At 34.1% G+C, this 27,770-nt stretch overlaps 2 protein-coding genes across 4 annotated transcripts in view; one reads left to right on the top strand and one right to left on the bottom strand.

Annotated features, from left to right (window-relative positions):
* LOC143248866 (uncharacterized) overlaps positions 1-7,475 on the bottom strand; it is a 117,046-nt gene extending 109,571 nt beyond the window's left edge. The window contains exon 1 of one of the 2 annotated variants that reach the window (XM_076497728.1): positions 7,457-7,475. The gene's annotated coding sequence lies outside the window, so the exon portion shown is untranslated. Of the gene's footprint in view, positions 1-7,405; positions 7,425-7,456 lie in introns of those variants that run through there. The other variant, XM_076497727.1, reaches the window with a different exon arrangement.
* A 9,645-nt stretch (positions 7,476-17,120) lies between these two features.
* Positions 17,121-27,770, top strand: part of LOC143248864 (U3 small nucleolar ribonucleoprotein IMP3) — a 34,671-nt gene continuing 24,021 nt past the window's right edge. Inside the window, exons 1-2 of one of the 2 annotated variants that reach the window (XM_076497723.1) lie at positions 17,129-17,341; positions 18,801-18,908. In XM_076497723.1, the coding sequence (XP_076353838.1) occupies positions 17,205-17,341; positions 18,801-18,908 (245 nt within the window). In that variant the 5' untranslated portion in view covers positions 17,129-17,204. Of the gene's footprint in view, positions 17,342-18,800; positions 18,909-27,770 lie in introns of both variants that reach the window. The other variant, XM_076497724.1, reaches the window with a different exon arrangement.

Below are 27,770 nucleotides of genomic sequence, written 5' to 3'. Positions count from 1 at the left end.
GGGAATCCTATCTCTTTCTGTGCACAAAGTCAATTAGTATCAGAGAAATTCAGAATTACCACGCAAGTATTTGATAACTGTTCATTCATTTGAACGACTGTAGATCCCAACCTACATTGTTCTGTGGTGTTTCTTTTTTTTTACACTAATCAAGTCCATGATATAATATTATAAGCATTGGTAACATTATTGGTCTGACATTAATAAATGCTTTATTTATTTTATAAACAATTTTCCTTTACAATTGTCCTATTTACTTTTGTCCACGTGAAATGTTAGAGTTTAATTCGATCTACATCTGCCAAACAAGATTTTAATTTTTCTGCAAATGCTACTCGTATTTGAGAGAAGAGCTAGTTGATAAATCTGTTAGAGCCTGAGTCACGGTGTACTAACAAGACTGAATTATGCCGACAACTACTCACTCTTCTATGACGTCATTTTAGTGTCTACTGACTGACAGACAGACAACACACTACTGTGTTGTAGTGCGAATGGCTAAATCAGGTATTTATTTGTGTGTATGTGAATGAATTGACGTATTTCTGCAGCGTCTCTGAATGTGTTCTGTTTCAAGAGAAAATTAAAGTGTAACAACTTTTTTTTTACTTGAACTTTATGTAATGTTGTCTTGTAGCATACAGAGTGTATGATTTTCTCATAATTCATAGCATTGCAAATTGCAACGTTAAGTGTCCCTTATATGAAATCATTATGATGTTCACTGACTGACAGACAACACACTACTGTAGTGTAGTGCATGTAGTTGAAACAGGTGACACCTGTAGGCGGCTTTAGGCCTTCTTTCGGGAAAATGCTACTACGTCCTTTATGTCGCGTTTTCACCCTATAACCTTAGCTATTACTTCAACAAAAGCGGTAGTAATAACCCTTATTCTCATAATACTTTTGAATAATTTTACAAACATGTTCTATTTTACCTTAAAACTAGGACTGGCCTTCATGGTGAGCAATGTTTGCCCCCGCGCAGGGCGCTCAACCCAAGAGGCGCCAAAATGAACATTGCAGTCATGAGTTAAGTTATTGTAAGTTTTACATAGCAGCAGCACCCAATATAAAGATCGCACAGGCCTAAAGTTTTTCTAGTGCCAGCTCTGCAATTAAAAGGAAAAAAAAACAAAAAAACTGATTAATTGTGACGAGTCTGTGTAGTCTACAAGACATCACTTATTATTGGCCTCTCTCTATCCGTGTATATGCTTAATAATAAAAAGTGTTATACTTTGAAATGTTAATATACTTTTCATCTACTTCACAAATAATGTCTACATTTAGACGAACCAGAAGCTAGAATACAAATGCATGATTGTTTATACCTTGGTCATGATTTTCTTACCGTCCATTAGAAGCAGTATTTACAGCTATTTTCCAGTCCTGCATTTTCCCCTTATTTAAACTGAATGTTTCTAACTCTGAGTTTCAAGTTGAAGAGAGAGACTGAACACATTTCAGGCTCTTCAAACTCAAGAATTGACTTTTCCTGAGTCCAATCATTCCAAGTAATCTTTAACCTTACATTTGAATATGTGGGAAATAATTATGTTTTTGTCATTAGATCTTGTTATGGTGTTATAGTTGTGCTCAAGGACCACCGAATTTGAATGTTAGATCCCTATTTCTTGGAGATAGAAAGAAAAATTTCCGAGAGCATCTCGTTCATGGGCTGTTTGTTGCGCCAAATTTCTTCATGACCTATGAACGTACTAGTAGAACACCTCCTACCACATATAAGCTCAGGACTGTCCAAAAATCATTATGTTCACTATCAGTTTCTGCTGGCAAAACAGTTTGGGCTAGTGAACACCTCCAATCATGCTTGCTTACTCTTGGATGGTATCAGAGTTCGGGCTAGGCTACCCTAATCGCTAAATATAGAAAGCAATCTTTTTAATTTCAGTCTTGTCAGACTGTTGGTCACCAAGACAACCTTCCTTAGAAACCCTGCGCTGTGATCATTCCCCTTTCTTAAGTTTTCTGTTGTAATGATATCGTGGTAATGGAGTTATAGAAATTTCCAATTCCTCATTTGAATTTATTTAAATTTAAAGCACACAATGTGTAAGACGAGCAGAGTAAATTGCACTCGACCAGAACATTGCTCTTTATAATCTTACTCTGTGATATTGTCAGGAGGGTGGCCCGGCAAGTACAGGCGGGTTAAGGCGTTCGACTCGTCATACGAAGGTAGCGGGTTCGAATCCCTGTTGTATCAAACATGCTCGCCCTTTCAGCCATGGAGCGTTATAATGTGACGGCCAATCCCACTATTTGTTGGTAAAAGAGTAGCCCAAGAGTTGTCGGTGGGTGGTGATTACCAGCTGCCTTCCTTCTAGTCTTACACTACTAAATTATGGACGGCTAATGCAGATAGATCTCGTGTAGCTTTGCGCAAAATTCAAAAACAAACAAACAAAAAAATGCATGGATGGTCCCGGAGATAAGGATATACATAGTGAATTTGTGTAACTACAATTGATTTTGATGCAGAAATAAGATCAGACACAATAAACAAACTGAAGAAACCTTTTTTCTTTCTTTCTCTACAAAACAACAACAACAAAGGATAGAAGAAATAGAGGACTTGACTTTATGTTAATCTGAAGAGATTATTTATTGAGAGAATAGTTATTATACAAAAACAACAATACCATTCTTCTTACAGTGAAGCTGCTACTCTCGCCATTCCAACAAGAGAATAAGAGAAGGTAGATCCTAAACTGTCGATTCATAAGGTCAGTGCTCTCCTTACGCAGTGTACTCTACTCAAGAATAATTTTTTCATATGAGAAGCGCATTTGCCACCACAGATGACTGACCCAAGTAACTAGGTCGAAAGCAATTTAGCCGTATTGGACAACCGACATTCCACTCGTAAAACTACACACACAAACACACAACGAGAAAAACTTATGCTGGAAACTTTTTTTAATATTCTAGTTGAAATCAAAACACTCACTTTACGAAACTAAAGAACACAAAACACCAAATATACTTTTACATACCACATGTGGCTTTGCTAAAAGAAAACATGCGGACACACACATGCCACACCAGGTACGTCGACTTTCTTGTAAACAAATCGTTCATTCAAACCCGCAAGATTATGTCATAAGATTCAAACTTTACTGTGATATACACATTTAAATTTTTGTTGTTGTTTTTTGACTTAATGGAGAATAAAACGAAAATGGTGTTATTATTACTTTTGCGTTTTGACTGTTGCTATTACTAACACAAAATATTTCGTTATTTTTAACAGGAAAGAACAGATATAAAGATTATGAATCTCCCGAATGATATATTTTTTGAAAAATATGAAGTTGATCTTTTAAAATGTATTCCGCAGTTTCTCACAGAACAAGCTCTCGTTCGTATATAAACTAATTGTACACGAAAACTGCAGTACCTAATGCACTTGTGAACAAGAACAAAGCCTACTTTGTTTATCGATACAATCGGTTCCCTATAAAAGATTTGTTGCTTGCTGATTTACAAAGACGTTTCTCTATTGTTCGTTTTCCTTCGTGCGTGATCGCTCTTTCAATCATACTGTTGTTTTAAGGCAGGAAATCGTAAGGGATCGCGAGGCGCAATCTTTTGGGCCGTTTCTGTGCGTCACACTAATTCCTTGTTAAAAAAAAGTTATATTATTTTTCCTGTTTCTAACTTTTGTTGTTTTTATCAAAGAAATAACAAAATTATATCTAACACTTAGAAATACTAAATTAAAAACAAATCAACTAAGACATTGTTATTTACTCACAGGGAATTATACACTGATTTAGGCATAAATCAATGTCATTATGTCGAGCAGAATGCGGAAATTTAGGTTAACAAACAATACTGTTTATGTTTTGTAAACTGCTGAGACAAAGTAACCATTAATTTTACAAAAATGAAGAAATAATACAATTTATTTATTGTTGGTTTGTAGACTTACCGCTATCCCGACAAAGGTGTGTTTTATTGTAGCTGTATCAGGCTTTCTGCTGTGTCCATCAAAGGAATCGAATCCCTGCTTTCAGAGTTCTAAATCCGAAGACTTACCACTCACTGTCTCACCAGGAAATCCAACTAGAAACTGCTTGTTTTATGGAAGCTTATGTATTGTTAATACAAAAATTACCGATTAACATTATTTCTAGGTGGAAACCCATTACTTTCCTGTGTACAATTACACGTAATGAAAGATTAATGGCCCGGCATGGCCAAGCTTGTTAAGGCGTGCGACTCGTAATTTAAGGGTCCCGGGTTCGAATACCCGTTGCACCAAACATGCTCGCCCTTTCAGCCGTGGTGGCGTTATAATGTGACGGTCAATCCCACTATTCGTTGGTAAAAGAGTAGCCCAAGAGTTGGCGGTGAGCGGTGATGACTCCCAGCCTTCCCTCTAGTCTTACACTGTTAAATTAGGTACGGCTAGCGCAAATAGCCCTCGAGTAGCTTTACGCCAAATTCAAAGCAAACCAAACTTTTATACATAATTTAAAAATACCTTAAAACGCATATGAAAACAGCAAAACACAAAATGTTAAACAGTAAATTTGCACGTATCTCCTCATGGAACCAACAAACTTTCATGATAAATTTAATATAGAACCATTAACAAGAGTGAAGTAACGGTAAAAATAAACCCAGCAAAAACGCTCATAAAAATCGCAACATACAAAACTGAAAATTTGTGTGGAACCTGCGAAATATTAACATAGACATACAACAGACAGAATTATTATATTTATATAGATGGCGTCATTGCATTAGATCCGCGTGAAATAGATTCATAACATCATATTTGCACTCTGTGAATGGGGACATTCTCCATGACGGAAGACAGAGACGAAACGGAAAAATCTTGACCTCTATTGCAAATCTACATGCACACAGAATAAAAAAATTCGACAAGATAGGGTTGCACATTGCGTAATAAAAGGTTTTTTTTTTTTTCAGTATCAAATAAGCTAGAGTTCCATTATAGTATGATTTAAGGTTACGTTTCATAGCAACATAGAGAATTATAAATATATTCACTTTACTGTCAATTAAACATTCCTCAAATCTGGAATTTCCTGCTGACATGCGGTATTACTCGTTAAAAAACCAAATCTAAATCATTTCGGCAGTTGTAACTTATTATATATTAATCTTTCGTTGTAAACAATTTACTTTGATTACAATTGAACGAAATGCTAGAGAGTGACAATGAAAAAGTAACGCTGAGCACTTAGAAACTACAAAGGTACCTCAGGAAGACAAAAACAACGTAGGTGATGTTGTAATACGGTTTCAAGTTATCTGGATACGATTACTTATAAATTTCGATCAATCATGCAAGAAAAGTAATGACAGTTCATACTTGAAAATAATCACTCAAGGCGACAGGATATTATTAAAACTGGTAGATAAGTGTTTACTAATTTCTGATTTCTTGCTACCCTATTTATCATCCTCAGTTATTTATGTTTTATTTCTAACTACTAGCTTTTCAGAGTAAAAGTTTATTTATTCAATAACCTTAGACAAAGAACCAAAAAACAGGCGCATCGTAATTTATAAGAAATGTCTGTTTGTAACTGAGCACAAAGCAACACAATGGGCTACATGTTTTCTGACCACCATGAGTATCGAAACCTGGTTGCTAGAGTTGTAAATCCGCAAACATACCACTATATCACTAGGGGCGATTTTGTAGGAATGAAGGTAACAGAATTTAATTTCAAGAAATGCTACCCTATAATCCCAGTATTTCCGGAAAGTGTTTTCTTCAAGGGTAGCCATTCGTGGCTCAACGTCAATATCAAGGTCTATTAGACTAAAGTTCGGGTCTAGATACTCGTCGTCGGTAGAGTAGGTAAAGGACCGTGTAATTTTATTAATCCAATCTCTTTCAATTCCAGTTAGGCTTGGCATAGCTAGGTGGTTTGGGCGCTCGACTCGTAATGTGAGGGTCGCGGGCTCTAATCCCCGTTGCACCAAACATGCTCGCCCTTTCAGCCGTGGAGGCGTTATAATGTTACGGTCAATCCCACTATTTGTTGGTAAAAGAGTAACCCAGGAATTGGCGGTGAGTGGTGATGACTAGCTGCCTTCCCTTTGTCTTACAACGCTAAATTTGGAAAGGCTAGCACAGATAGCCCTCGTGTAGCTTTGCGCGCAATTCAAAAACAAACAAATTCACTCTAGTTTTATTTGCAAGACACTTACTGCACTGTTTACTTCTGCTCAACCTCAAAACTGGTGAGAACAACTAAGCAGATTTTATTATTAATTGTATTAGAGAAACAGAAACCGTCACCTTGTATGTACTCTATACTAACTGAATAACGCTTTCAGAAATCACAGTAAAAAGTTCATTATGGTACATAAAACGGGCTTTCTTTATAATCAAACAGGGTAAACTTCCTACTACACACTGGTCTGTAACTTAACGCTGCAAATGTGGTTATGTGTACTCTAAGTGGGTGGTTTCAACCGAACAAACATACACAAAGCCTCTGAAATTTGATCAAAACAGATGTTATAAGTACGTAAATTCTAAGAAATTGTAACGATCTAGATTTAGTGACATGTTGATAGCGAACGTTCCAAGTCAGTAAGTAAATTTTGTAAATTCAATGTAACTTAAAGTCCGTCTGCACCATAACTCCCCTCGCTAGTACAGCAGTATGTCTCCGGATTTACATCGCTAAAATCAACGGTTCGATTCCCTTCGCTGGCGTGAGCAAATAGCCCGATGTGGCTTTGCTGTAAGAAAAACACAAACACCGCAAGATAATATTTGTGATTATTACTGTATACACATAGGAGAGTAAAATCTATGTTGTTCTGCTAAGAAAGACAGTATAATCGAATTTAACGCGGAAAATATAATAAATTACGTTTTTAAGCCATTATTTCAACCCTTTATGTTTTACCAATTAACACGAAGCGTAATCAACTTAAACTTCAGACGTTATTAAATAAACAGCGAAAAATCTTAATTTACGAATGTTATGTATGTATTTAAAATAAATAAACACTGCTGACGGTGAATGTCCGTCACATTCAAAAGGTGGTGACGATACACTAGGTAGTTATGAAATAGGCGTCTGTTGAATTAACTTACTTACTAACTAGTGTTTAAATCTAGGCACATTCTAGCAATTCACTTTCATATTAACTGTTGTTTAAACCTGGGCACATTCCAGCGATTCACTTACATACTAACTAGTGTTTAAATCTAGGCACATTCAAGCGATTCACTTGCATACTAACTATTGTTTAAACCTAGGTACATTCTAGAAATTCACTTACGTACTAACTCTTGTTTAAACCTCGGCACATTCTAATGATTCACTTACATACTAACTGTTGTTTAAGCGTAAGGATATTAGAGATTTTCACTTACTTACTAACTGTTGTTTAAACCTAGGCAAATTCTAGTGATTCACTTTCATACCAATTGTTGTTTAAGCGTAGGCACATTTTCACTATTTTATTCCAGGAAAACATGTTTCTTCTCGTGACTCAGGGGTTAAAATTCATGACCTATTGTCCCGGTAGACTCGGTCTAAGTAGCCTATTGTGTAGCTTTGTATTAAAATAAAGTTTTTGTTTTATATATTTTTATATCACGAACCATAATATCATCGCGGACCAGTAATGGTCACTGATGTTTGCAGATGAAATTTAGGAATTTGTTTAGTAAAATATTTTTCTCTGAACTGATGAAATGTTACATTAATCTTATGGGATTGAAAACTTCATTAAAAATATCACAGGGTCCGGCATGACCAAGCGTGTTAAGGCGTGCGACTCGTCATCTGAGGGTTGCGGGTTTGCATCCCCGTCGTGCCAAACATGCTTGCCCTTTCAGCCGTGGGAGAGTTATAATGTGACGGTCAATCCCACTATTCGTTTTGGTAAAAGAGTAGCCCAAGAGTTGGCGGTGGGTGGTGATGACTAGCTGCCTTCCCTCTAGTCTTACACTGCTAAATTAGGGACGGCTAGCACAGAGAGCCCTCGAGTTGCTTTGTGCGAAATTCAAAAACAAACAAAGAAAAAATAAAAATATCATACCATAGAGAAAACTGTATATTGGCAAGTTATATAATTAAACACTATTACCTAGCAATATGGCTCCAGAACTCTGAAAGTTGGGATGCGAACGAGTACAGACAGATGGGCTTGGGGACAAGGATTATTTTTTTAAGGATAATTGAAAAGGAATTTTGGAACATAAGAAGCTCCAATGGCTAATCATATATTATATAATGTTTGGTTGATTGGGTTTGCCTTGTAGAAGATTGCCTATTAACTGAAGACTTGAGAAATTTAACCTTTACTCAATTTATTTTAACTCTTAAGAGAGTCAGACAAGTTTCATGTATCACGCTTCCCCATCTTTAGCGTTGCCACTGCTGCCTGTTTTGTATTTGCATAAATGATTAATAAAAAGTTTGAATTTGAAATATTTTTCTGATTTTTTTAAACGCATCATTAGCAACAATCTTGCACGTGGATTATACTGATGCTGTGAAATTTCCTGACGTCAATCAGACACAGGAAAATCTGTGTTTTTCTGGAGCCTCTGATGACTGCTTTCGGCACATGGAAAGCGAGAACTATTTAGAATCGTCAAAGTGGATTCGCGCCTGTCCAGCCTAGAACCGCGGAAGGAGGTTTCTACATAACTTCCAGGATGTAACTAGTCAGAAAATCATGGCCCCACTTCTGGTGCAGACTATAAACAGATATCCAAAAAAAGACAACGACTGAATGTGTTATTGATGGACGTCCTTTTCCAATTAGAACTGCTTTTCTGGTAGGGGAAACAGTACTCGTAGGTCCCTACTAGCATAAACTGAGATTATCATTATGGTGAGTAATTTATAACTGTAAGGTGTTATGATGCTTGCTTTCTGAGCTATCGAGCAATTTCACTAAATGAGATATTCCCAGGATATCACATGGTAGCTGTTCAAGAATCAGCAGTTAAGAAAACTGTTAATATATATAATCGCAAACTAAAAAGAAATGGCATTGCTTACTTTCCAGACTATCAGATGATGCACGCTGTACAATCAACATACTAAATCGTTAAAACAGTTATTTGGTCGTGAAACTAATGACTTAAAGGGCTTTAAACCCATTATTTTTTGAGCTATTAAATATTATTACATGATGTGTATTTACGCTATTGGAGTATTACACGATCAACAAAAGTTAGCAAAGTCATATGATTGAAGAAAATCAGTGACTGAAAAGATGTTGTAACTTTTGCTTTCAGAGCCATTGAGTGAGTTTTCTGATGTAAAATAGCGTCTGATATTTCTAGTGAATTCCGTCAGAATTTTGCTCAGTAGTAAGAATTATATGAATCATGCCTCCTGCACTCGACAGACTCATCTGAGAAATACACCAATTTTATAGGTTATGAGAGAATTGTGTTTCTACGATTGGTATATTGAAGTACAGTTGTAACAGTTTGAGTTTGATTTTAGATTAAAAGTACTTTTGGTTAAAGAAACTTAACTGAGACATTTTTCGCTATTGGTTATTTAGTTTGGGAAGTCTGAACTATAAATTAATGTAGATTGAAGACCCATAAGTGTTTAACTAGTGTAGTTTTATAATATAACCTGAGAAGCACTGAAATGAGTCACACAGTGGCCATAGACGAGCTTTATTAACTAGTGGACTACTTATATTTCTGTAAGTAAATTAATGTATGGGATCTCATGCACACACATATATATATAGTTATTCATAAGTGTTTTACAGCTCACGACACAAAATTACATAAGAAATGTGGAAATAAACAGTCAACGCATGGAAAAAGGGAAAATAATAATAATAAGAAACTAACTTGATTCTAAAGTTGAGAATTGGTTAATATAAAGTTAACTGTAATAACTGGCTTGAAAAGTGTTGTTTGAAATCTCAGTGTACGTGTTAGTTTTATTAATAATAGTGACAGAATGTTTCCATTTTTATGCTGAAATATCCAGCGGATAGTGAATTTTCATGGGATATTTCAACCAAATGGAGTTCAAATTATCAATAGTATGAAGCCTTTATGAGTGATTTCATGACATAGTTTCACATAAAGTGTTCAGTATGATTTGTGTTGGAATAATTTAAGGTACATAGTACTTATTTCTAAATGGGCATTGTCTTTGTTCAAGGGTTTTACTTTGTTGTGTTCTTTTTACTACCACGTTCTTAAAATCCATATTTTGTTAGATTTCTAAAATAGTAGATAGTTATTGATAAATATTTTTTACACTGTGAAATATACCACTTTTTTTGTTTTTAAAGGGGTATTTCTATCTTTGTGAGTGTGTTTTTGTGTACTGCTTTCCTATGTTAAAAGGTATTATCATACGTTCGTCAATATTTTTGTATTGTGTTCAACATTATACGTTTTTTTTTAAGTTTTTGTCTAATTTAGTGTTGAAATGCAGAAAGTTTTTCTTTTGTTTGTTTACGATTTTCATGGTGCATACTCTACCTTTAATACCTGAAATATAAATAGTGAGAGATCACGAAACTAGAATATTTTCATTACAAACATCCAAATTGACACAACTGTACTAAATATTTTAGCTGTATGTTTCATAATGTGAATGACAGAAGTCTATTTACTATTGACAAGATCAAATTATGTAATTCCAACCATGCAACTGATGAATATGTAATAATATACTGCTATGCAAGTATATACAAGTAATACAAGTACTTTTAGGTTTTGATTGTTTGTTTGTTTTTAATTTCGCGCAAAGCTACTCGAGGGCTATCTACGCTAGCCGTCCCTAATTTAGCAGTGTAAGACTAGAGGGAAGGCGGCTAGTTCCACCGGACACTGTTTAGGAAATGCTGCAATAGAGCTTAACTACCAGTAGTCTTCATGAGCATGAATGATTAAGCTGTGAAATGCTATAACATTACTCTCAGAAGACTTTGATCTTGGCCTACAAATTCACCTTGTGTAGTTTGTCATCCTAACATTCTGAACAGTGTGTTAGACTCTTCAATTAAGTGGTATTAATTTCTGTTATGATTTATTTCATTTTGGCTTGACAGAGCATTGTGGTCAGCATGGTAGATTGTGCCCCTGGGTTTTTTTATTTTTTGAATTTCGCGCAAAGCTACTCGAGGGTTATCTGTGCTAGCCATCCCTAATTTTGCAGTGTAAGACTAGAGGGAAGGCAGCTAGTCATCACCACCCACCGCCAACTCTTAGGCTACTCTTTTACCAACGAATAGTGGGATTGACCGTCACATTATAACACTTCCACGGCTGAAAGGGCGAGCATGTTTGGTGTGGTGAGGATTTAAGCCCGTGACTCTTATATTACTAGTAGAGTGCTATAACCACCTTGCCATGCTAAACTCGGTAATATATATTGAATACATTGCTCAAGAGTTTAGTTAAGTATAACAAACAGTGAAAAGAATCAGCACTGTCGTCTGAGTAGAAACTTTCTCTATAATAATCGTTCACTGTTAAAAACTTGCTGAAACATAGTCGGAGAAATTCACATAGAGACAGCAAACTCGTGTAACGATGAACAATAGCGATTCGAGAATCGATATGCAATAGCAAAATCCTGAACCTTTCGTGTGGCAGTGTCAATTAATTTACTAAAAATGCACGAGTTGTAACTACCAACTAATTCGCACGTTAGGAAAACTCTGGGTTTTTTTTATGGCATGAAGTGAAGGCAGCATGACAAAATTAAGGAGATCAAGTTAACTTTAAAACAACTCTATCTTTTTTCTTTTGCAAAATTTCTGTGCAATCACACACTACAGTAGATAATTTTATGTAGAGTCTAATAAGGATTTGTAGCTTGAACAAACTGTCAACAATATATCTCCAGCCTTGTTGGCTTACTTTTTGTGACCTCTATTTGTAGATTTTAAATTCTCAATTTTTAATTATCTTACGAGGCCCTGCATAGCCAGGTGGGTTAAGGTGTTGGACTCGTAATTGGAGGGTCGCGGGTTCGAATCTCTGTCGCACTAAACATGCTCGCCCTTTCAACCGTGGGGGCGTTACAATGTGACGGTCAATCCCACTATTCTTTGGTAAAAGTTTGTTGGTGACTACTAGCCGCTATCCCTCTAGTCTTACACTGCTAAATTAGGGACGGCTGGCGCAGATAGCCCTTGAGTAGCTTTGCGCGAAATTCAAAACAAACAAACTTAATTATCTGGTATGTTGGATTTTGCAAAATACAGCAATTAGCAAATATATGTCTAAAGTAAACACAACCTTTGCTAGCACGTATAGAATCTTATCAGTTGTAAAACAACCTTTTCAAATAAAACAAATACATCTAAAACATCGCTTTAAATGAAGCTTTAACTTTTACAGCAATTATTTACTAAGCCACGTAGCTTTGTATCTAAGGTTAACATATTGAAACCATGTTCTGTGTCATATTTATTGTTCTTTAAAGGTAATTGCAGATGTAGGTACACTTTCATTTTTTTCATAGTTCAAACTTTTTTTTGTCTTTCTGAGATTGAAAAACAAGTAAGTCAGGAAGTTCTTTCAAATATGATCTCTGGATTTTATGGAATTAAATCCAGAATCACAGGCTAAAATGTTGTGTATCAATTACAGCATGTTGTACAATTAGATCGAACTACACTGGTCGCCAGTGTTGTAACTAAGTTTGTTTCCTGTGAGAGGTAGATATTTTACTGTTTCTCTTTGTTTCTTTTGTTGTTCTTATATTTCAACAATTCTAGAACTGGTATCTTTTTGTAGAATAGTCTGTGACATGGAGAAAGAAGCAGATAATGGAATCAACCCAAAATAAGATAACACAAAAATGGATACGGGGTGCTCACTTGCAGTTTTGATAGGTATTTCAAGGGATGACCCTCGGCCCCCTTCCCAGACCAATAATGATAATTGTGGTCCAGACCCTCTTGAGTTGCTGGCAACATCAGCTTGTCGGGAATTTCTGGGAAAAAAGAAAAAATATGCTAATGATGAGCCATCATTGAAATGCTGCTGAGGCTTTTGGGTGGGGGAACCTCTTTAATAGTCTCAACCTATTACCAGACAGTATAGCTGATTCCTATCATTTTGTAGATTAGTCACTAACGTGTACTGAAGAGATATGGTCAGTAGACAAACTTTACTGGCTGGTATCGTTCTGTTAGAAAGTAGAAGAGATGATTTCCTACCTGAACATGGTTCAAAAATTAGAGAGATTACCTGGTAACCCAAATGTTTTCTCTAGAATTGAAATGCTAGCATAAATACCAATAAATACATGTGTTACGTTAATACACTGTTTTGTTTTAATCTACATACGTAATTTCTATTCAGCCAATTACAGGACTGAACATCACGTCATTACTGGCTCCACTAGTCTATTCAAATTACTGATTAAGTAGGGGTAGTGGTTCTAACTATTTTATGAATGAGGCGAAAACATTGAAGCCAACCTGCGTGACATCCTTTTAAAGTACAGCCAACGAAATCCCAAAGCATTTTTTTTTCAATCAGTCTAAGCAAGTAACATCTGAAATAAGGAAAGAGCAACATAGTGCTTTCTGTTAGACTAGACACCTCAGCATTTGATTTTATCAAGTATATCAATGAGACTATGCTTAATAACTAGGATATTATGAAAGGAAAAACAAGAGTTAACAAGTAGTCTTGGTTATGCCAGCTTGTGTTCTATTAGATAGACAAAGTTATCATAAAAGTATTTCATTCTTGCTGGGTCACTGATGAAATAAACCTAACAAAACGTTCTGAAGAATCTGTTTCGACTACAGGCTGACTGCTGGGCACTGAAGAAGAAACTTCCTATAATCCATGTACAATCAGCATTCAGCAATAATGTAAAGGTTGGAGACAAGCTAGGTTAAAGTAATTATGAACTGTCTATGTCAGTAAATGTTGTGATGTTGTCAAAAGAAGCAAGTACAAGCATGATATGATATGTTCCTGCAGTAATAGAAAGAAGTTGCATTCTTTAGTGGATATCAAAGCTGTCAGTCTTGTTTGACCTTGTTTTTACCAATCATTTTAAACAAAGTCACCCGCCTGATTTGTAAATGTCGACTTCATTCTTACAAATGATGATTATGTTGAAGTAAACAGATAAATTTGACCCAACTTTGAAAATAGTTGTATTAGTTGTAGCATATTTTAAATTAAGTACTTGCTAAACGAATAGCTTTTCTTCACAAGTTAACTGAACCACAGCTTATTACATTGCAAAAAATGATGGATGTTTCGTTGGATACTGCAAGCTCGGTCTTGTGTGGTACAACTTGTTATTATACTGATGAAAACATTGTATCAATAACAGTATGCTGCTTCCTGTTTAAATTGACGATTTTAATTAGAAAGCTCTTAAATCAATAAAGCTACATTTTAAAATACCTCATTTACTCCGGTTTTTAAAAACAAGCAACATAAATGCAGTTACGGTTATACATTAAATCATTAATTTTAAGTCTACACAAGTTGTGGAACGTGAGCACACACATATTACCGCACACAAAACTGATAATAAGACGATTTCCTAGTTCCTGAGATAATTTATATAACACAATATGTTCGGATGCTTTTCCTAATTCTCTTATCTATTTTTTGTATTAGGTTATGCGCTGGCTCTGTTGACCAATTTATTACTTAGTCTGTTGAATTGAGAAAGTAAAACAGTACTTAACTCAATTTGAACATTAATGAAACTACACTTGACTAATTTTATGTCAATTAAATTACACTTAAAGAATAGTCCCATGTAGAAGTCAATTTTTCAGCATTTAATTGCAAACTTTATTTATCAAATATTATGCAAGAAATGTACACCAACTAAAAAAAACTACCAACAATAAGCTTAAAAAGTATTACAATCTGTTGATTAACAGTAAATTTTTCATTTTCTAAAAGTAGAAAATTTAACTGCTTTATAGATTTTGTTTATCATTACAGTTACAAGATTGTTTGATTACCTTCATTTGTTTATTAACAATAATATAGGCCATTGGTGATTTCTCAAGTACTTTTAAGTTCTTTATTATTTAGAGTAGCTAAATGATGTAGTTTATCAAAAGAACAGACTCTGTATTGTTCATTTAAGGCGTCAGGAAAAATGTCTTGAAAAATTCATGCGCATTTTGGGGACCATTATCTGTTAATTTTAACCAGGGATTTTGTTTTAAAGGAAAGGGCTCAATTTAAATCCACTAGTTTATAAATTATATTTTATAGTTGATAAGAAAATAACATAATGTTTCTATTATATATAAAAATATTTATAATATTAATAATTATTAAAGTCACTGTTTACGTCAATATTACTTTTTACACGTGTAGGATGGATCTATGCTCAAAACAAAAAGTACCCACAGTTTAAAGTTTGAAAGAAAGCTGTAATTGTCTCCTATACATATTATGACTGTTATTGAGCAAACAACAAAGACTTTATTTCTCATTACTTTGTAATCGTTCAGATAAGAAATTAGTGTTTAATGATCAATAACTTTTCCAAGTATATTTTTTTGGATAAATGTTAAAAGTTTATGACTGACGAAATAACTCGAGCCCCAAGACATCACCCTTGTTTGTGCATATATAAAGCAGATAAAATTCAGGTGCTGGAGAATGGGAAATAATAAAAACATTCATAATTTTTTAAATCACTTGTCTGTAGAATTGAGAAAGTAAAAGAGTAGTGAGTTAAATTTGAACATTAATGAAATTAATTACCTTTTTAGTGAAATCATAGACGGTGTGCGTTATTAAACGGCTGCAAAAGCGCAAAAACTACATAGTTTATGAAAGATTTGATTCCAAACATCATTCGCAACGTTTCTTAATTTCAGATATATGACTGATTATGATGTTGTAAAAGCACAACAAGGTCGAGTTATTCCTGTTATTAATTCCAACTTCTTTAGAATTATAAGGACCACAACATTTGGAATAAATTCTGTAAAATTCTTTGAAGTGTGTATATAACTCTAGACTTTTCGGACACTCTGTATGTTTACTTCTTAAGCAGCTGTTAGGAATATTTTAAACCATTTATATTTCAATCAAATTCGGCACTTATCAGCTGTTAGCTTTGATAATAAATATGATTATACTTCTAAATTCTTGGTTCGTTTCAAACATTCACTCAAAGTTGCTCAACATTATAATATGCAATATTAATATCTAATTTTAGAGTGATTAACCTATCGGGAAGGCAGTTGGTCAGAAATACTTAGTGCCAACCCTTGGGCTACTATCTTGTATCAGAATAGTAGGTTTTGATCACCACTCTTATAAACACCCTCATAGCCCCAAAGTGCGGAGAGCAATTTTTTGTCTGTAATGAGATTCGCAGATCCATAGCACAGCACCTTAACTACTGGGTTATTCTTGTCCACAATTTTTTTCAAATAAACTAGCTTTATTTGAATTCACCTCCGTATTTCAAATATTTAACAGTGATTTGAGAAGTGAATCAATCCCAATCAAACAATTTCGTGACATCAAATAAAGTTTAAAATATACAGTAACTTCAAATAGTTTAGAAAATTAAAAAAAATACTAGATTAATAACAGTGTAATTTAGGAAAAGTACTTTTGTAGGCAACAGTAATTCATTTCTTCTCACTAATAATGATAAATTTTCGTATTATCCATAGTTTCATTTTATTTTCATAAGACTATAACCTTGTTTATTTGGCTTGGTATGGCCAAGTGATTAGGTTAGGGAGCTTGACTCATAATATGAGGATCGCGGGTCGAATCTCCGTCTCACTAAATATGCTTGCTCTTTCATCTGTGGAGTCGTTATAACATTTAATAAATCCCACTATTCGTTGATGAAAGAGTAGTTCAGGAGTTGGCGGTAGGTGGTGATGACTAGCTGTCTTTCTTCTAGTCGTTCACTGCTAAATTAGGGATGAATAGCACAGGTAGTTCTTGTGTAGCTTTTTGAGAAATTCAGAAATAACTCGACAAACAAACCTTGTTTATTTAGATAAAGGGGCTGATAGTGCTAACACGAACGTATCCTCGTAAAAATATTTAAAATGTAGGAAAAATATAACTTTACTAAAAATGTTGGCATGTGAAAATTTTTAATCCTGTATTTTATAGTAATGAGAGGTCGCTACAAGTTACTATCTTTTACTGAGAAATGTGTTTACCAAATATTTTGAATTAAATAACAATGGTAAGGAAATTGAAGTTTCACGAAAAAAAGCTTCTCAAGAAAGTTGACTTTATATCATGGGAAGTGGACAATAACTTGCATGAAGTTAAAATTATGCGTAAATATCATATTCAAAAACGAGAAGATTATACAAAGTGAGTATTCTAGATCAGGGAGTTAGGCTTAAGGTTAACACAAACTGGGTAGAGCTTTAAAAGGCACGATGAAACTAATAGAAGCAACAACTGACAGTGTATATCACAGTTGTAAGCATTGTAATGTAAGTAGTAAGGTAGTAAGTACGAATACAATTTGGGATAATTAAATAGTAAAATTAGAAAAATAAAAAGATGCGTAAGAAAATTAGGAGTAAATACGATCTTCACACATTTAGGGATGGATGAGTAACTTGTGATTACCATCAGAACATTTACTTTAGTGTGAAATGTTAGGAAATGTAATGCATTGGAACTAATAAACCTTGAATTTTCATTAAACAGGTAATGGAATGTAATTTATTTACAGTGGAATAAAATTATTTGTAATAAATAAGAAAAAGGCAGGTTACATAAGAATATAAAAGTGGGTCTCCCAATCACATAAATGTAAAGGAATTGTACTTTTTAAAAGTATAATTGAATGGACAGGGAAATGAAAACTAAAATGCAGTTGAATTACAGTGGAATGAAGTTATAAGGAATAAGGATGTTACATTGAGGAATGAAAATACCAATATAAACCTCATGGTATTTTAAATCCTAAAAAAAAACTGTTTCCGGAACTGCTGCATTGAAATTAATTACAAAGATTCCTGTGGGTGAGGTAAAACTTTAAAAATTAACCTATTAGATACTTGATAAAAAGAAGAAAATGGTAATAGATGTTATTTCATGTCTAACTTGGGAAGTTTTCAAAAAGCTATCTGAATTTGCTATTGTTATAGTCATCTGAATATTTTGTAGTTGTTGTTGATCCTTTGATTCAGAAAAAATCATAGACATAGTGAATTCTTAAGAATGTGAAATAATGTGTCTTCGTTGGAAAAAAAAAAGGTAATATTCTAAGGTTATAGAAATTTACAAATTAAGAAAAATGTTTTTGTTAGACGGAGACAAAGGATCTGAATGTAATGAAGGGCCCAAGGACTTTGCTGTGTGGTATAAAATTATCTAGGTTCTGGGATCTATATTTACCTAAGAATAGTATTAACAAAGGAAACATACTGAAACTGCATCCTTGTGTTTGTCCCATGTTGTAAAAGAAACTGAACTGTTTAAGATTATCAAAAACATTAAAAGTTTGATATTTCTGTGTGTATGAAGGATTGCAATTGTTGAATATTAAAGGCAATATTAAAAATCTTTGTTCACACTCTTACTCAAAATATCTTTTCTACAATAGTTAAATTAATGATGTGATGTATGCTGAAATATTATATCATTTTTAAATTTTTGTATAATGATGTGTAGATACCAAAGATTACATACGGTTATGTTGGTATTTAGTCTTTTGTTTTTGTTTATGAATTGGCTTACTCCACTTTACTTGTTTAATTTTTTAAACTTGATTTATGTTAGGTGAACTGAATTTATTTTAGTTTTGATTGTTTATAAGGTATAATAAACTTTCCTATGCTGTGAGAGAATTAGCTCGAAAGATTAAAGACTTGGACCCTAAAGGCTCATTTCGTCAAGAATCTACCTTTCAGTTACTGGAAAAATTGTAAGTTAATCAAACATCTTTTGAGTCTAGTTGGTAACTGTTTGATTTTCATACCTGTTGTTTATATACATTTTATATGCCAATCCCCTCAATTTAGCAGTATTTTTTAAACTACATAGTTTTTAATTAAGTAAGAAATTATTAATAACCCATTTGTTTCCAAATTTGTAACATTTTTTCAAGAAACTTTGGGAACAAGGAACATTGTTGTTATAGTTTAAAGTGAAGAAATGATAATTATAATTGTTAGAAAAAAATTGTAATATCAAGTGATTTAATTTGTACTTAAGAGAATATTAGCATTTCACACACACAAATATTATTCTTAAGCCCAAGTTACTGTTTTTCTAATTGAATTATAGTCTGAAATAAAACTTATTTTTGCTTCTTCTGTTTTATGTAGCATAGTTTGTCTTCATTATTTGTTCTAAATTCAAAGTGTTACATTTTAGCACTGTACTTCTTTAACTACCACATTGTTTGAATAACCCATTAGTCATCCTGGCGAGTTATTATTACAATTTTGCTGCATGTCTTTTAACACTTTTATTACTTTACTTTTTGATACTGGCCATAATGACACATAACCAGGACTGGAAAGGCCAACTTCAGGTGACTGACGGTGGTTTTTGTTCTTACCTGTTAGTCTTCCTGGCAGGTTATGATCATTACCATTATGCTATAGAAAGTCCTTTACAACTTCTCTTACTCTGCTTTCTCTCTTAACATTGTAGACTAGGTGTCAACATTGGTTTTATGCTTTTTCTGTTTTTCAATGCTGTTTTATTTTACCTTCATTTCCTTTTATGACTTTTACTACATTTACTTTATTTTTACATTTTTACCGGACGTTTGACGCGGATAATCTAGCTGCTTTGTGCCATAAAACACTAAATCAACCAACCAACCAACTATCACATTGATCAGTCTAATTAAAATTAAAGACAATGAATGATAGTAATTGTCTAAACTTGTTTCTCTTGCAACAAAATGTGTGGATTGGCTGAAAGAAAATTAAAGTGGTATATTGAGAAAATAAGTAACCATAATGTTTTTAAAAAAATAATATTTCAAAACAAATATTTCAGCCAACTAAGATGTGCAATTTTTTGTTTTTTAAGTGAGAAAGACAAAGGAGTTATTGAAACTGGTGTATGATTATTTTATAAGGCAATAAACTTTTTTGATTTTGATACTAGTAGTAATCAGTCTGGTATCGTAAGAAGCTGGCTTTTTATACACTAAATAAAGAAATCTGAAATTGTACGTACATGAGAAGTATGAAAAGTTTTATTTTAAAAATGTTATACACGTATGAAGAATTCCCCAAAATACAATATTGAAAGGATGCCTGCAGCTTTGCATGTGTTAACTGGATGTATATAGGTGTATTAAATACAGATAGTAACTTGTGACCAATTATACTTCAAGAACTGAATTTTGAACAAGTTTGTAATTATTCCGGGTTTCCCAGTATTACGATCATTTAGAGAAATTTTGAATGTTATCATGTTACCTTATTGATTTTGCAATGTTAATAATAATAATAATAAAACATTATTTCTTTCTTCCAATTATAGTATGAATTCCCAGATTAGGTTTTTCTTACCTCTGGTATCTTGCATTACACAACTGGGGGCATCACTCTTGGTTGAGACTGTGAGTGATCTCATTTGCAGTGAGATGGAGTATATTTGGACCTGTGGGGGTACTCTGGGGAGGCTTTGAGACTACATTTGAGGATGATCCTTGACATCTTGGAGATAATTTAAATTTGCTTTTTCATTTGCCTTGGTTGTAGCTTGTTGGATATTCATCCCCCTGTGGGTCAGTGATAAGTTTGTGTTCTCTCAATATTGGGGTTTGATCCCTAGGGTGGTCGTAGTAGGTGTTACACAGTTGCTTTGATCTAACAAAACAACTTACATTACAATGCTCTTTAACTGGCCTATGAAAAACCAAATGGAGCCATGTTGGGATAACCTGCTTATGATTTGGTTTTCTTTTGTTGGTTCTATGAGTGTGTGATATTTTACCTGGTTGCTTTTGTGCCTGCAGCATAAGTGATGGCTGATAGGTCTAAGAGTGATTTTTTTTTCTTCTATACACAAAAATTGTCATTCATGGTGGAAGGGACAGTTAGGTCTTATCCAACACCCTGTTGGAACATTGGAATTTTGCCCACCACCACCAGCTGGTACCTGCTCTTTGAAGTTCAGGGTTCTAAGGTAGAGTGTGTAGTCCACCTAATGGGACAGAGGAAGGCTAGGAATTTACAATTCAACCTGAACATTTTGTTAACTTTCATTTCACTTTGTTGTAAGAATCTCTGTGTCACCAGTCTCATTGAGGATGAGCTGGATCTATTGTTAGCCTGCATGTTGGTTCAGTTTTTACTTTCTACATTCCTTCTGGCTGTTGTTGGTGTCTCAAATGTCATCAGTTTTTATATGGTGATCATAGTTCTACCACTGTTCTTGAGTATTGATCCCTGACATCAAGTTCATGGTACATCACTACTCAGAATAAATTCTGTCTGAATCTAAGGTTTCCACTGCTTAGTAGGATTGTTAAAAGTGTCAGTGATTATTGTATACCTTTAGGATCTGCATGGTAATCTTAGCCATCAGTCCAGAAGCTTTGCAGATATCTGTCTTGGGACTTGGAACTTTCTCCAACAATGTTGATGTTTTTTTAGTTGGGATTGTAGGTGTACAATTTGGTCGTAGTCGATTACTAACCTGCACTTTGCTTTCGTGATGGAGTCTCACTGCTATTGGCATTTGTGGTACATAAGGGTCAGGTACTGCTGTTCCAGGTTTTTTCTTTGGTCTTGCACAGGCTAGGCTAAACATGGGTGCTGCTGAACTGTATGAGGATTTTTTTCCTCTTCATTCCATTGTACTGTGCACACACCATTCCATGGTTGAGTGGTTACTGCTGGCATCATCTCATCAATTGTTAGAGTATCACATCCTGTTCCTACTTTCAGATACAACCCAGGTACGTTTCTTGTTTTGACTGTGATATCTGTTCTTTCTACCATTCAGTATGTCATCATTCTGGTTTTTTTATTTTTCTTATAATCTCTCAGTCAGGCACAGCTGTCTCCCATTGTGCTAAATGTTATATAATATGATGTCACACTCTTACTCACCTTTCCTTCTCCCACTGCACAGATGTTTTCTTTTCTTTTCTGGGAATGTGGGCATCACTTGAATCTGTCATGCCTTTGGGATGAGAACACAAGTGATCCATTTATTGGTCTTTAAACCACCAGGAATTGTACACATCTATTTCCTGGTTTCCCTAGTTTCATTCTTCAGTCTTGAGGGGTTAAGTTAAAATACTACTACAAACTGGGTTCCTTCACTGCCATCTTGTCCAGAGTTCCATTCTCTTCATGAATGCTTTGCTTCAGGGACAGGGTGCTTATACCAACAGTCAGGAGTTCCACAGTAAGTCCTGTTGATGAAGATTTCCTACACAATGTTTTCAGCCTTCTTGTTCTTCTATGGGCAAGGTCTCATGGTCTTAAGCTTCTTGAGAATTAAATCAACAGGTTTCACTCTACTATTTTTTTAGTGGTGTCTTATGTTTCTCATCAAGGATGTATGTGAACCAGAGTTCCTTATTTTCAAATTTCAAACCTCCTTTCATGGGACTAGTCTTATCATCCTTCTACCTGTTGATGTTCCACAGGTGATGCAAGTGGTAGCAGGTCTATTGTCTCAATCTAAACAGATTCTCCTGACAGAATAGATGTTGCTTTACAAGTTTAGTTGGATTGCCTCTCATTATGCAATTCTGATGTTGGGTTTGGCCTACTATTGGATCACCAAATGTAGGAAATTTGGTCTCCAGTACTTTCTCTTTGGGTCTTGGCAAAAAATGTTTTCCATCTGGACAGGATGAGGTTACCACTCTCAACCTTCACTCCATTTCAAATGTTACTCAGAGTGCAAAATGTGATTTATTCTAACACATTGTTCAATTCTGTTGATTGCATCAGATTGGCATCTACATCCGGATTACTAATTATGAGACCCCTACCAGTGTGTCCAACTCTTCCATGTCTTTTAAGGCTCTCTCTGTAGAGGCAGCTATGACTGGATGTGGTGCACTCAGCTACCCAGAAGCTCAAGGTTACTATTTCTCCATATGTCCAATTAAGATTTTAATTTTGGTCATATTCAGTGAGTGTTCAATGTTTTTGTAGCCTGCACCTAATACCTTTATTCTGGGCTCTCTTTGAAGGTTAGGTATCATCTGTAAGTTTCATCTAATCAGATTTTTCTTTTCTATGACCTAAACAGCCTGGTTGAATTGCTCACTGTAGGTCATTATGTGGGCTGGTAGGTAGGCCTCCTAGTACCTTTATCTCATATAATTTTGTCTCATTTGGTATTCTCTTCATTTGATGGTTTTTGTCTTCATCCTGTAGCTATCTTAATCATTTCTGTTAGATTAGCCAGAGGGGTGAGTATTTTTCTTTCTACCTTTTTTATTCTTTTCATAGAGGATGATTACATCAAGGGAATAAAAATATAGACCAGAATTATACTACTACTTAAACCATATATAACAGTTAATATGTGTTTAATATTATAACTTGTGGATATTATTTTAAACATTATGATATATAAGTATATCATGTTTTGTACAACATGTGCATTTTAACTATCTTTAGTGATTTAAAAGTTATTGAATTATTAGTGTAGTTGTTTCTGTGTAGTTTTGGTATAATTATACTTGGTCTAGAAATGTAAGGTTTTTTAGTGTGTCTGTCTCTTTCCCATATCCGATATCCCCCTTTCTTTGTTTACAAAAATATGTTGATGTCTTTTAGTTGCTGATATTGGTATTTTCTATGCACCATAAGCTATGAGAGAGTTATTAGTAACATGTTAACACAGTTGTGAAGCAAATAAAACCTTGCCTTTTTAGGCAGATTTATTTAGTGTTTGGCCTGGTATGGCCAGGTGGTTAGGATGCTTGACTCCCAATCTGAAAATCATGGGTTCAAATCCTTGTCATACCAAAACATGTTTGCCCTTTTAGCCATAGGTGCATTATAATTTGGTGGCCAATCCCACTGTTTGTTGGTAAAAGAGTAGTCCAAGAGTTGATGGTGGGTGGTGATGACTAGCTGCCTTCCCTCTATTCTTACACTGCCAAATTAGGGATGGCTAGCCTGGATAGCCCTCATGTAGCTTTGCGCAAAATTCAGAACAAACAAACAAACAATTATTTGGTGTTTAGTTTTCCAAGAGCTTTATCTTGAGAGAAAAAAAAACTGCAGTACTGCACAGTATTGAATAAAAAAAATCTTTTGTATATATGCAAGCACACGGTTGTTTATGGTTGTGTAATTAATAAAAATTCTCTCACTAAGCTTCAAAGGTATCAGTCTGTTTATTTCTTGCTCAGTTTAAAACTTAAGTTTTACAAATTCAGATAACCATGGAAACTTCCTGTTCAATCGTGTTGTTATTAAAAGACCTGCCCAATGATTGAATGGAAATTAGTTTATATGAGAATACCACAACTTATTAATATCTTTTTTTTTATGAAATACCACCTGAGTGTATTACTGGTATACATAGATTTTGTTTCTTTTATAAGTAAAATAAACCATAGTTTCTACACCCTTAACTACCAAATAATTAAGCATTAATTTTATTAAAATGGATGATTTTTTTAGTTTTAAGAAATAAAATAAGTATTTTTCAAATATTGTTAAAACATTACAGGTGGACTTTTGTATATGTTCATTAACTGTTAACTTATCCTTGTATAACTAGTTTAATTTATCCATTAGTATTGTATAGTTTTGTGATTTTTGGGTATGTGTTCTTCCCATTATTAATAACCAGCTACAGAAAGGTGGTAAGCATCGAGTAATCATTTTACTCAAGTAGAAATTACATAATAATGACTATACCTTGGTGGCTTGTACCCATTTGATTTTGTGTTTGTGCCTACTACCTGGAGCAGGGAAGGCCTATTTTTGGGGGTGACATAAATACATGTGCTAATTGGAGGTGAAATTCCCAGAATTATTTAGAATATTTTTCATCGTAGGCACTCTAAGGATTGTGTAATATTCAACTGAAACCCACATAATGTTAAATGATTTTATGTTTTTACATATTACAGCACTCACTGTAAAGAACTAATAAAAATGTTGGTTGAAGCCATTCATTTTGTATGTAAAATATAGAGGTTATTCCAAGTAGCAGTCACTGGAATTATCTTCAATATTGAGAGTATTGTGTTCAGAGATTTTTGTGTGACACATTAAAAACCATGTTATTAATTAATTCACAAGCAACTTGGTGCATAAATAGTTGAAAAGAATATTTAGTCCATGTGGATCATTATGTTTGTGTCTTGTAAGAAATTTAACTTTATGATATGTTATTGTCTGTGCATTTTAATTTGATTTATTTTATATAAAGCTTGTAGTTTGTACAGAGACTGTTGTAAACAACGTGTTTATCTTTTCATATCAAATAGCATTGAGGCCTTTGTTGAAAAAGGTGCTTGGATTCATGTAACATGAGTTAAGTCACAGGTTACATAACTACTTATAACTGACAGTTACAAATTTTTATACCTGTTGAAAGTTTTAAGGATTCAACTATCAAGACATTAAATGTTCTATTTTTTACATAACATTTGTGAAGTAATTTAACTGAATTTTAGAATAATAAACATTCTGTACTGAATGTGTTTTTTATTTTACACAAATGTGCATGTATAGGTTGGACCCTTTTTTTTGTGTAGGAATAAAAGTGTGTAGATCTTGCTTTAGTCGAAAATAAGATTGTTTGTGATAACAAGGGACCCACTTGAAGTAAATCTGTGTAGTAGAAATGGTTGATATAGGTGTTAAAAATATTTACGTAAAAACACAAAACAAATAACAATGTTTCAACCTTTTTAAGGGAGGGGAGTGACCATTATTTCAGATCATATTATTAACCAATGGTGACCTTAAGAAGTCAAAATGTTATTACTTGTTTTGTTGGCCCGGCATGGCCAGGTGGGTTAAGGCGTTCGACTCGTAATATGAGGGTCGTGGGTTCGAATTCCCGTCACACCAAACATGCTTGCCCTTTCATCCGTGGGGGCGTTATTTTGTGATGATCAATCTCACTATTCATTTGTAAAAGAGTAGTCCAAGAGTTGGCGATGTCTGGTGATGATTAGCTGCCTTCCCTCTAGTCTTACACTGCTAAATTAGGAATGGCTAGCAGATTTGGTGTTAATCAAAGGTGTTATCACGTGTAATCGTATTTGCAAACATTGAGGATTATTGGTAATCTTGGGTCTTTTTTCATTCCGAATATAATTTATTATACATATATTTCGATGCGTATATTGTAAATCCAAGTATGGAGCATATATAAATTCCAAATTAATTTTAATCGACTTCAAACATTTTGCCGTAGCTAATGGCTGTTTATAATATTTTCATTGCCTTAACTTCAAGTAATCGTACGAATATATTTTTTTAAATTTTCATTTTGATCTAAAGCGGCCTCTGTTGCTAATGTTCAATTCAAATTTGCTCGCGTTTCATGCCTGGCTGTCTGACTTGCGTCTCTCAGCAAGGACTTATCTGAGTGTTTAATGTTAGGAAACTGAAGCTCGAAGTAGTGCTTTAAGCGTGGGAAAAAGTGGCTGAGTAGTCACAAGGAATTTCAACATGTATAACCTTTGACCTTAACAGCTGTAACTGAGATAGCTTGAGAAGTTAAGTCTTGGAGTTCGTCTTGTCTTTAATGAGATTTTTTTATATTACTTTTGCAACTGGTACACATATGCTAAGTAATTTATATCAAAATTTCTTTTATGTATTCTTGTGTCTGAAAATAACGTATACTCTTGAGTTTTTGTTGGTTTTCTGTTATTCTTGCCACTCGTAAAGCAGTGAGAAAAAGTAATGCATCATAAGTAGGGTTGGGGTCTGTAAACTTTGAATATATATTAGTTAGCGCGGCGCGTTATGTATTCATTTAAATAAATATTGTCGTGGTTAGTGGTCTATGCGATCCCATATCTAATCATTAATTAGTTAATGTTTTAAATTTATAGTTAGTCTCAGGTGAATGTATAGGCTACAAGACATTAGTTGAATATAGGAACTGCTGTTGTTCATACCCAGATCACATTACTTACTTGTTCATATGCACACTTATATTACTAGATGTACATCCGCAAGGTACTCGGAAGTATTTTGTTTTGAGAGTAAATAAAACTGAAGAGCAACAGATATTTTATTTTTTGCTTTTGATGTTCATATGTCATGCTGTGTTGTAACCTACAGAGCGCATAATTCTTCTCGTGATTCATGGCATGTACACGTTTCACTGATGTCACGACATTGCAAATTGCAATGTATAGCGTCCCTTATGTGACGTACTTTTAATGTCTACTTACTGACTAACACACAACAGTACGTACTTTATGTAGTACGAGGGGTTAAAACAGGTGACCCTTCGGCCCATTTTAGGATTAATAATGTTTTAAATCGCTAATCATGTTAACTTAAACTTTTATTTTCTCTGTGTATTTTTTACTAAATATGCTTATTTACTCACTAACAGTAAGGTTTGATCAAACTAAATATCAGGTCGTCTCTCATAGACTGTATGTAGTATCAGCATATAATAATCTTTAGTTAAAATGGGACAATAATGCCATTTGTTTCTTTAAGAATACGTTTATTCTGTTTCATTTATCAACACAATAAATCATATACACAACATTGTGCCGTGCTTTCCATGGCTCAGTGGTTAGTCAGTGGACTCGCATCGATGAAAAAAAAAATCGGATTTCTATATTAGTGGTGAG

Source organism: Tachypleus tridentatus, chromosome 4, assembly GCF_004210375.1.
Source record: "Tachypleus tridentatus isolate NWPU-2018 chromosome 4, ASM421037v1, whole genome shotgun sequence".
Classification (NCBI taxonomy): domain Eukaryota; kingdom Metazoa; phylum Arthropoda; class Merostomata; order Xiphosura; family Limulidae; genus Tachypleus; species Tachypleus tridentatus.
Note: the sequence above shows the minus strand (reverse complement) of the source record. Positions and strands in the feature narration are given on the sequence as shown.